At 37.4% G+C, this 11,357-nt stretch overlaps 1 protein-coding gene across 1 annotated transcript in view; it reads right to left on the bottom strand.

The window, feature by feature from the left end:
* Positions 1-465: 465 nt before the first annotated feature.
* Positions 466-11,357, bottom strand: part of LOC103811774 (kinesin-like protein KIF6) — a 61,339-nt gene continuing 50,447 nt past the window's right edge. Inside the window, exons 9-11 of the mRNA XM_009084766.1 lie at positions 10,825-10,914; positions 8,793-8,899; positions 466-539 (exon numbers count right to left, since the gene is read on the bottom strand). Coding sequence (XP_009083014.1) covers positions 466-539; positions 8,793-8,899; positions 10,825-10,914 — 271 coding nt within the window. The remainder of the gene's footprint in view (positions 540-8,792; positions 8,900-10,824; positions 10,915-11,357) is intronic.

Raw genomic sequence — 11,357 nt, 5'->3', positions numbered from 1 at the left:
TCCCTTCCCACCTTCCATGTATCATTAAACTGCCTATTAGCTTCATTCAAAAGTGGAGCATTTGGTTGAGGCTCGGGAAGATAAGGGAGAGGTGGGTTGTTTGAAGGACCCCATTTTTCTTTCTTTCCCTTCTCAATTTTTCTGGAGCCTGTGCTCATAAGAAGGGACAGAGTTCCTTTCCAGCAAGAAGCATTATCACTCTCTTCTTGACTAAAAGGCTCCTTGCCATTTACCAAAAGATTTAAAGCTTGATAGATCAAGTCCTCTGATGACCCATACTTTGGCCAATACAGGGGATCAGTCTGAATGGGCTTCTTAGTCCGTTCGAACATACAATACTGTATCATCTTAGTTTTCTCCTTTCTCTGGGTACAAGACATTCCCTCTTGTCCCCATTCACTAAGCATTCTCCCCAAAGGACTGTCAGGATACTCAGGAGAGAATGACTAGATTATTTCCCCTTCTTTACATCTGTTTTCCCAGACTTGTTTCCCATATTCTCTCAACCGTTTCACTTCGTCCCTTCACCGGAGGATCTCCTTGTGGAGGGACAGAATCACAGTTAGAGGGACTCCACAATCACTTCACAGATAATTCTCACTCACAATCCCACATTCCCAGCCACCTGGATAGAACTTAACAGTCAGTTTTCTTACCTGGATCCTGTGCACAGAAATTACTGGCTGATGAGCGTATCTCTGTCCCTGATTCTCTCCTCTTTTTTTTTTTTTTCTTCAAATGGTACTACTTGTCTGCTGGGCCAGCAAAAATGGGACAAGAGAACTAGGGCTGCTGAAATCAGCAGGACATGCTTCCCTGTTTCCTCGTCCTTGTCCACAAGGACAGAGACAAGTATCCTGGACAAGCACCCAAATTTTGAGAAACAAGTGCTCACAAATATATTTTAAAGCAAGACCAAACCAGTGAAGCAAAAAGAGCCTTACTTATTTGTAACTTGAGTCAGATGAGTTGAGTGCCCCACAAGAAGGAGCATATGTTGCCTCCACAAATCGAACCTTTTACAACCTATCCTGATGTATGACCCCTTGTGTCATTTCCCCATTGGATGGGTATTTGAACCTCACATTCTTCTCACCTGCCTAGTCTGTGCCACTTTCCTCTTTGCGCCACTTTTCCCCTCAGGGCTCTGTCATCTGCCATTTTGTAAGAAACCTCTTGTGCTGACAACACAGTCCCTGGCCCATATTAGAGAACTTCTGTTAACCTTGTCACCTATGAACATAATGGAAACAACACCCGAACTTTTCTGAGTTACCATTCCAACATCTGGGAAACAAATCCAAGTACAATAGCTGTTATTGGACTGTACAGTTCTCCATACTCCCGAGTCAGGCCTTTGAAAGAAACTGGCTGAAGCAAAACTCTGTATCTCACATATTCAGATTGTTTTCACTCTGCCTTAAAACGAGAGGTAGTGCTCACAGAAAAAGACTGAAAATATTATTTCATCAGTATCTGGGACAATCTCTGTACTTGTCATTTGTATTGTGCTCATAGCCTAGGGCCAGGCATAATCCAGAAGAGGATGACTGACTGGCAGCAGAAGGTCACTTAGAACTCTGAAAAGGGAAAACTATTGTGGAAAACTTCCAGGAGACCATCTTGGACTTTGTCTGGGACCACTCTATCAGTGTGACTGGGGGACAGTAAGCTTTCAGTAGAGAAGTGCAGCATGCAAGGACTCAGAGCCTTGATGCTCTGGTGTTTCTTTTTAGCTGAAAAAGTGAAACATTAGGGAGATAGAAATTATAGTGGCGTAGATATTACAGAGCACTGCAACAACATTATGAAGCAAACAGGTATGTCCAGCTTATCACTGATGGATGGCCTTCTCTTAGTCTGTGCTAACAGTGACAATTATTTACAGAATATCTAACAAGAACATCTCTTTTGCATCTGATTTCCACAGCTAAAAGGTATAGCTCGTTGTTACATACCTTGTAAAATGTTATGGGTAGACAAGCCTGGGATGTTGCACAACTGCCTGTTACACTGGCAGGGCTGTCTCTGGTGAGAGATCCAGGTGTTTGTCATGTTGTAGTTTGAAGGACCTATGTCTACCATGCCAAGAGAATGCTAGCCTACTGGTTTTCCAGAATGGTTGCAACCCCATGTGCATATCTGGGCTGAGACAAATTTCTTCAGTTGAAATATGTTTCCCAGTTAAGGGTAAGAAATTAGTAAGATACAAATGAACAAATACAGCACTGCACCTGTTTCGTGTCCTAGTCTGTTCTGTTCAGTTCAGTCCAACAAAGCATTCCAGCTGCCAAACTTGGCAGTCTAAATTATGCCTTAAGAAAAAATGTCCACTCAGGCTTACTTTTGGGATCTTAAGTTATGTCTCGCCAGAGGAAAAAATCATATATATACATTTGGAAGTAAATGGAAGACTTATGATTTTTGCTTGAGTTCTGAATACTGAAGAGGGAGTTCAGCATGACTTACCACATTGGAAATTAGATTTAGCTTTCAGGTAAAAAAGGTGTACTATACAATGTACCGAAATAACATTACTAGCACATCCCTTTTGATGATGGGCTGACAAAGCACACTGTCTAAATTCTTTTGTTGTTTTTCTAATGCTCTTCTGAATAAAAAATAAACAAAACCTGAGTTCACAAACATTATACATAAAAAGTGCTCAATGCAAGAACTTCTTAAGGGTAGCTGAACCTGGAAGTTGACTGTTCTTTAGAGGTCCTGCTGTTCCAGTGCTTCCTGCCAATGTAGAATGTAAGAGTGCATCTGGTTCCAAAGCTAGGAATGACTTCTCATGGAACATTTTTTGAAACCAGGGCTGAACATGACCTCCTTGATTATGCCTTCACTTATCATATCTTCCTTCCTCCGTGGGATTGACCCAGTAGGATCCAGCTTTTCCCACAGAAAATCTGAGCCATGCTGGCAAGGACAAATACCAAAATGACATCCTGGTCTACAATCAACCTTAGTGATTATTAATCACTTTTCATGTATTACTTGGAGCAAATCAAAGGATTCAGGGTTCTCCAATTGCTTCACCTATTGTTGTTACAGTCCCTTATAAATCTTAAACATGGAAATATGTGAAATAAAAAACAGGCCAAAAATAACTAACATGGTTTCCTCACTGGTTTTTAAAAGCCAGAAAAAATACCATTGTAATCAGTAGGAGTATAATTTACATTGACACAAATAAGCTGTTTCTAAAATAAGTAATAAAATGGTTGAAAGATACCTTGGCTGATCCTGTCATTCCCAAACTTCTGATGAAGCATGGTTTTTTGGACTAGTTTTTCTGGAAGAAAAGTCTCTGTACAGAACTAGTTGACAAAGTGGATGCAAAGATCCAGGGATCCATTCTTCGACATGCTATGCATTTCAGCCTGAACAGTTTGTACATGAAAATATTCAATTGTTTTTAATTTGCCTTGCTTTGTGAATGACTTTTAAACTCTCCACTTCAGAGAAGAATTAAGGAAATGATTTTAGAACCATGTTTAGGTATGACACTGCCATCTGGCAATTTTCAACTTCTGATCTTGTTCTCACTCTAAATTTAAACCAATCATTTTGACTTCCTGATTTATGCTCACATTAGGCGAAAAAAATGTCTTAACACTATTATTTACTGAATGAACAATCTTTTCTTTACACATGATATTATGAAAATTTCCAAAAGAAGCAACAAAGACCTTATACTTATTTATATGGTTTTATATATCTATATGGTTTTCTACTGTTGGATGCACTTTCATCCACAGTCTTAAGTATTTGGTCTAATCTTAATCTCAGACCATTCTGCCAATCAGGTACTACTTTGCTGACAGTGATTAAATTTCACACCAAATTTACAACTGTGTAAAAAAAGTCTGGAGAATTTTGAAACAGAAGAGCAAGGAATTTTTTTTCTCTGTGAGTGTGATGTGTGGAAAACTGAGAGCAGATCACTGAATCATCAAGTAGTAGCAGCATCACGTAAATCATACCATGATAGCACTGAGATCATTCTCTTAACAAGTTACTGAAAGCTATTGGAAATGCTTCAATATCAAAAGAAAGGAGCTGTTGTACCAGTAATTCTCTTTTGGCTACCTTCAAATAAATTCACCGCAATGGGGATTTTACTGGAAACTGAAGAAGACAGTTGCTTAACCCAGCAATGGTTTGGAACATCTGGCTCTGCTCCAGCTAGCAGGGTTGGATGGAGGCAGGATGCTGGCCCTGATCTCCTCAAAGAAGCTGTATAAACAATAATTCAGTGTACATTTAATACAGTGTTTATATGTAACAGAGTTAGAAGAAGAAAAATAAAGACACAGATAAAAATTCTGGAAGAAGAACATTTTAATATAATCTCCAACAAAGCAGACAAATAAAAGGGAGACCTGTGGATTTTCCCATCTCTGACCAAATACTCGAACTCTCTCTTCTCAAACCAAGAGCAGATCTGACTTTTATCTTACCTTGTACATACTATGTTCTACATAAAGCTTACCAATTTATGTGGCAGCTGTGCTGACTTTTACAGGAAATTAAAATGCAGAAAAAGGTATAACATTAATATTTCTTCATTGATTGCATTAGTTGTTAATTTGATAAACATGTGTCTGTAGGTTTGAACATAGTAAATCACCATGTACTTCTGTATAATTATGAAGTTGACACAGAATTTAGTATCAACAACAGGTCCTTGAGAAAATGTGTTTTCTGCCAATATATTGCTTTATTTTTATGTGAACAACCCAAATCCTTCCAAATACATGACTATAAAATTATCAGCAGCATGGAAAATTATAGTCTATATCTGACAGCCTGTATATCTCAGAGAAATAGACTATATTTAGCATTGCATGTGTTTATTTTAGTTTGATGTGTAAAATAGGTTGTTGCATAACTGGATACTATGCAATAAAATAATGTTGTAAGTAGCGAACTTACATTGTATGTAAGATATAACTGCATTGAAATTTTCACATCTTATTTGTTTTTCAGAAGTATTTGCCCTGTTCTATTTCAAGCTGATCAAGTGTTAATGGTTTCTTCTGAAATGTATATATTCTGGGAGGGTGTATATTTTGCACAACTTTTAGTGTATTCAAATGAAAAAAAATCTATTGGGAAATTTTGAGGTCTAGAATTACTTTCTAATATAAATTTGTTTTCATATTACAAGGCAATCTCAGTATTCTAATCATCTGATATGGAAACTGTTATTCTTTGGGGGAAAAAACCTCAGATGAAATTTTACAGAATTTTATACCCCAGATAACTACTCTTACTGAACAGATATCTCTTGAGTCAAATACATGTAATTATTAAGGCCTTATGCAAATTGATGCAAACAAAACTATCAATAGCAATAAGACTTTCCCAGATTAAAGTTGTAGAAGAGCATTAATACATCAGATAATTTTAACATTTAGAAAAATACAATGAATTCTCTCTCAGGCAGATTCCTGATTAATTGTTTCAGTTTTGCTTAATCGTAATGCAAGGTGAAGATACTGAGTGCAATTACTCAAGTATCTATAGCCAGAGAAATGGCTTTTGCTGTCAAAGACAAATAATTTCTGTATTAATTTACCAATTAAACCTGTACCTCTAAAATACTCATAACTGTTTCTAAACAGAGGAGGAAGGGAAAGAATGAAGGTCTTTCACTGTTTCACAAAGGAAATAGGGGACTGCAACAAGAATTTCATTTGCTCCCCAAGCCTGAAAGGAGAAAAAGAATATGTTAGACTATATTTCAGTTTTAAAACAAAGTTCAGGAACACAAAACATGAGAAAGAAAAAAAATACTTTAATTAAAACTTTTAACACACAAAATAATTTCTCTGCTCTTCTACATTTTCATTTCTCTACCTCAAGACTGAACAAAGGCCAAAAAGCATGTTTGCAGAGTAGGCCTTTGTAAAAAGCTTTCCAATGTAGTTATTACAATGCTTTAACAATGCCAACAAGGCCCAGTGAATATACCTGCTTTAATTCCACTCTGTTTGGAAAGCAAATGGTAACAACCTACAATCCCTGAGGTAATCTTTACTGAGACCTCTCATTCCCACCCCTGTATTACTGTGACTAAGGATATTGAGCATTCCCATGCTTTCTGTTTATGAGACTTCTTTTCCATTCTGTTGGGTTCTGCACATACTTATATTTTTTTTATTTTTTTTTTAATCTTCTCAGCTAATGTAAAGTAAGACCTTCAGTTTGCTTCTAAGATACTAACAGTGCCCGGCAGGAAACAACATGAGGAGGCATAGGGTCAGCCAAAACAGAGTCTGCTAGGCCTATAAAATGTCAGCATCCTTACTGCTCTTTCCTTTATTGATCCTGACCCTTTCAGACTATGTGTGTAATAGTCATGCAGAGAGCAAATACATTTGCATGCAAATGCAGAAGTGATTATTGAACATCTCAGCTGAAGAGAGTTTGGGAAGAAGGCAACAGAGCATTGGACTGGTACTCAGCACACCTAGCTTCTGTGTGAAGGTGGCTGACTCAGCTTAATGGCTCTGGACAAATAATTTCTCTTTGGTTTATTTTGTGTATGTTTAAAATTTATTGAAGAAAAGTTATGTGTGAGACTGATAACACAAATTTTTCCCCTGAAGTTTTAGGTGAAATACATTCATTAATTTTTCTACTCTGTCTCTCCACTTAACTCTACTTTATATCTGATAGTTTTTCCTGTCCCCCAAAAGAAAACCCTCCAGTTCTCTTCTGCTTTGGATCCAGGCGTTATTGGAAACTCCATAATAACCAACAATGCACACACACACCAGCAATTACTGTGCCTCCTGTCTCCTTTTAGCCTAGAAACAATTCAAGTAAGAGTGAAATGATGTGCTCATGGGAAAAGGGAACACATAACACTATCACAAATATAGGAATAGTGGAGTTGCTAAGCCCATTTTCTTCTTCCAGTTAGAAAGGCTACCACTGCATCTCATAAATGTCCTCAGGTTTCACTGTGGTGCTGAAGCACAAAGTACTTCCTTAGTACTATTAATCTGTAGACTTTATCCTCCTTCATCTCGCTAAATTAGAATTTAAAAACTTTTTTTGGTCAATGGTTCCTGCTATCGTGCCTCCATCCTTTTAATCTGCAAAGTTTTCCCTTTCCTCACAAGCAGTCAAGGAAGAAAAGCCCTTTACCTGCTAGGTTTATCCCAAATCCTTCTAAGAACTTGTTGGCGAGCTGTCTTTTATGTATGACATACCAGGTCTTTACACATTTGTCATACCTACAAGGTCTCTTTACTTTTTTGTTTCCCTGCCTATGCTTTAGCAATTGTTTGAGTCATCTAGCCCTGCCATTGCCAGGATGATCAAATTCTACTCCATTCCTTTTCTTCTACGTAGGGCAGCTCATCTTGTCTATGAACTTTTACAAGTGTTGACTGTCCTTTGTTCTGTGAGAACACTTTTTATAAGTTGTGGTCTAATCATTGTCAATGTTGATAATGTTCCTTCTGAAACGGATGGATGATGCTAGGTAATAGCCTGTGGCTGAAAACAATCAGGATGGAAAGGGCATTTGAGACATTCTTTATATGCTACAATTTAGGAGATGATCATAGGACAAGATGTGCTCGTTAGTTACATTACTCTACTTCACATATTGAGTCGGATTTGGACCTGCTGAAGGCCTGAAATGTTTGTTGTAAGACACTTATCTCTAACCTTCTTCTGTTGAGCTGCCTATAAATTCAACTTAATTTCATTTGCAGAAGAAACCTGACAACAGCTTTTCTAAATAAAGACAAAAGGGATCCCAAAGCCTAAGTGTGTTAAGTGTTTGCTTTGGATGAGTGTAGGGAGGCTGTTTTTTCAGCCACTGTGTGTTTACCTGACAGTTTTCTGATAAGCAGTGTGATACCAAAGCCCCACTTTGTGACAGTGCTAACACCATCTGCCAGGTGCTGATAGCTTGTTGAATAATGCTTCCATCAGCACTAAAGTGCTGATGGAAAGTTATTGCTTCAGTAACCACTACCACTTTCATCTTCTGTCTAATTGGATGCTGCCACAAAAAATATTATTCAAAAAAGAAAAGAAAAGAAAAGCATGGGTCATTTTTCTTTACCATGATGAATTACTTTGAGACTACCTTGCAGTGCCACCATTGTGTATTTACTTTCTGCTTCCTGCCAATTTTACTTACCTACACTGTAGAGTGAATTTTATTACCAACACATAATTGTTCTCAGTACCTGGTTTGATGACAAATACCCACAGAAAGTTTCATTAGACCTTGATATAGTGAAATACTTGTTAAGGGCATACTCTGCTAGACACAGTGGGCCAGTCTGCCTCCTGAGGTAGGGTTCAGTGCAATCATTTGTGTAATCTTTATTTGGTGTTAGTCATTAAAACTAAACTTGTAGCAGAGGAAAAGTAAGACAGATATTTTAAAGAAAATCTACACAGAAAAGTTTGGAAGTATTTTAACCACAAGAAAACACATTCAAATGCATTTACTTAAGTGTAAAGAATTCAAATGAGCAGGCTGCGCAGCCACGCATGCCCCACAAAATTCACTGATGGTGGCTGAGGAAAACAGAGACCCTTCATAGTTTTATGCAGCAGCATTGAGCTACTAAAAAAAATACATGTGAAGAACCTCAAGTGTTTAGAATGGCTGAGGACATAATGTAATACAACTGAAGCCAGAATCGGTTCACACTTGCATCAGTTTAATGTGGACTCAAGCTATTTTGGCCTTTAAATCCTATACTGGAGATTTGGGTTTGGCTTCCTAATATTTTGGCAGGATTTACCCTTCTTTTGAAGGATGCTCTGTCTTGCTTTAATGAAAGCTAGGATGTCAGCATCAGTCTGGCTGTCTCCAGTCAGAGGAATAGATGAACTTGCAATTTGTGGGGTTCTGAAACAAGAAAATATAGTTATGGACTCAAGTGAGTAAAAAGGTTAATTTTCTATTCCACTATCTCCTCTTTTTTCACCATGAAGGACTTTGTTCTTCAGTTACATTGCTAGAGATGGCACAGCTTAGAGGAGAATCGAGCTCAGGACTTCTTAATGGTCTTACCTATGCTCCTAAGATTAGCCAGTATCTTTTTACTGTGATAGGGCTATGTGCTTATCAGCCATACAACCTCTCACAAAGGGTTAAAAAGATATTACTGCTGAGTCAAACTTACTGCCAAGCGGAAAAACCTAATGTAGTGAATTTACCAAGGAAATGATGGATGTGACTATGCCATGTGTTTGTTTGCTCCAGGCTGTTGTACATTTGAAGGGATCAATAGTATTTTTGCCTACTGTAAGAGAATGAAGTTTTCATACATGCACAGAAGTAAACAGTCACATGACATTCATGACATTTCCTGACAGACACAACCACTTTGTGCTGCTGAGTCTCGAGTCCCAGCTGAACTCTTGTATCTACAAAATTAAATCATTGACTGACTGCTGCATTTGATAGACCCTCTGCTGGTATAATATGATACAGTACAATGAGACTATTGATTAGCTGATTGTTAAGAAACCTATGAATTTGGGTCTGCATCTTTAACTGTGTTTAGAGATTAAGCACAATGGTGAGATGAGAAATATAGGGATAAAAATTACAGTATGGAAGGACAACTGGAACTGAAGGGAGAAACTTTTTTTATATATCCTACCTTTGTAATTATAGTTATTTCCAGAGTTCTTTACTGACTATTACAGTAGAAGGTACTTAGGACTGACATAAACAGCAGTCTGATATCCTTGGGACTCATTAAGTTCTCAGTTGCTCAATTAGTGAACCAAAATGTAAAAAAAGAATAGAAATGACTATGAACTAAAAAAAGTCCCCTATTCTTACGTAATTTACAAGGACTATTTTCTTACTGATTTTAATTTGATTTGCAACAACATAAAAACCCCTCCCACAATACATTTGAGAAGGCACTTTAAATTCCATTTTATCTCCTATTTTCTTTCCCTGATTTTCTTAAACCCAAATGCAATTTAAAACATTAGGTTTGGGGGGATGAAATTTTCCATGATTTTTTGCTGTTCTAGAAGTGGATTGTTTTGGAAAATGAAAGAAAAACCCCTTTGTGATTTGTTGTTACCAATGTAGTAGGAAAAATAGTAACTTAACCATATTTTCCTAAGGGCCTTAATAGCCAGAACTGTTGAGCACAATAAGAATATAACTTCTGGAAGTATAGTGACTTGGCATGATGCTTCAGTGGGAGAAAAGAATGTGGAAATGAACACACGAGAAAAAATAGAGAAGCTAAAAAAACCCCAGTAGTTTCTGTTAACCTGCTAAAGCAAATTTTCACAAAGCAGTGCCTCTTTTGAGAAAACATGACGTGTAACCTTTGCCAAGCCTGACCTGCCTGAGCTACTGTTGTCATTTTATTTTAATAGAATAATTTGTAGGAGGGAGATTAAAAATAATTCAAGGGCAGAATCACAAATACGAAAAAATCTCTGCGTAGTTCCTGCATTCTGCAGTACTTACTTACTCTGATCTCTCTTCTTTTCAAATGTTTCTATTTACTCTTTCAGAGTCCCTTTGTCTTGCTGAGAAGACACAGCCATGAGGCTTCATAATGGAAAAAAGCCTTAGGCCAAACAGCAAACCACCTCTTTAATGCAGATAATGCAGCTGATTGGTATGAAGCTATGTGGCACCCTTGTGGTGTTTTGGAAGTTGGAGGCCAATCTGCAGTTTCTATTTTAATTTTATTTTTCAAGGAGACTGTTGTTAAATAGACTGATAGAGGATTATCTAGGCATTGTATTTGTTAGTACTTTGGTTTTGCTTCTGAATAGCCCAGGTACACTTACCTTGTTCTTAAAGTAGGGCTACTAGAAGAGATTGAATTGTTTTCCCTAGCTGGATCTTCATTAAGGCTGATTCTTGTGGTCTCTGAAAAACTGTAATGGGAGCAGAAATGAAGGAAAGAATATAGCCCTTGTGTATGGAGTATTAATACATACACTAAGGAGCTACAAAGAAACAGTTCTTCAAGATTTTTAAATCTATATAAAGCACTTGTTTACTGGAAGAAGATTTTCAGTTTAATCCATGTAATGATTAGGTTTATGTAGAGAATGTGGCTATGAAAGAATGACAAATAAGCTCATAAAGATTATACTTTTAGTATTTGCCTTCTAAGCTGGGCTTGTAAAACACTTTGATGTATCTCATGCACAGTTTGAAATGGTATATTTAGTTCTCAGACTGACTATTAGCCAAGTGAGGCCTTAGCTCATTTTCCATTCTTTCTTTAGTCAGGCAAAATTATTACCCAAATCAGTGGGAGACTGGATAAAAACTCAGTGAGGACTTTGGGATGTGACTTGTTGATAATAGCCAA

The sequence above is a fragment of the Acanthisitta chloris genome, unplaced genomic scaffold (genome assembly GCF_000695815.1).
Source record: "Acanthisitta chloris isolate BGI_N310 unplaced genomic scaffold, ASM69581v1 scaffold7891, whole genome shotgun sequence".
NCBI lineage: Eukaryota > Metazoa > Chordata > Aves > Passeriformes > Acanthisittidae > Acanthisitta > Acanthisitta chloris.
The sequence above is the reverse complement of the archived record's forward strand: the minus strand, read 5'-3'. Positions and strand labels throughout refer to the sequence as shown.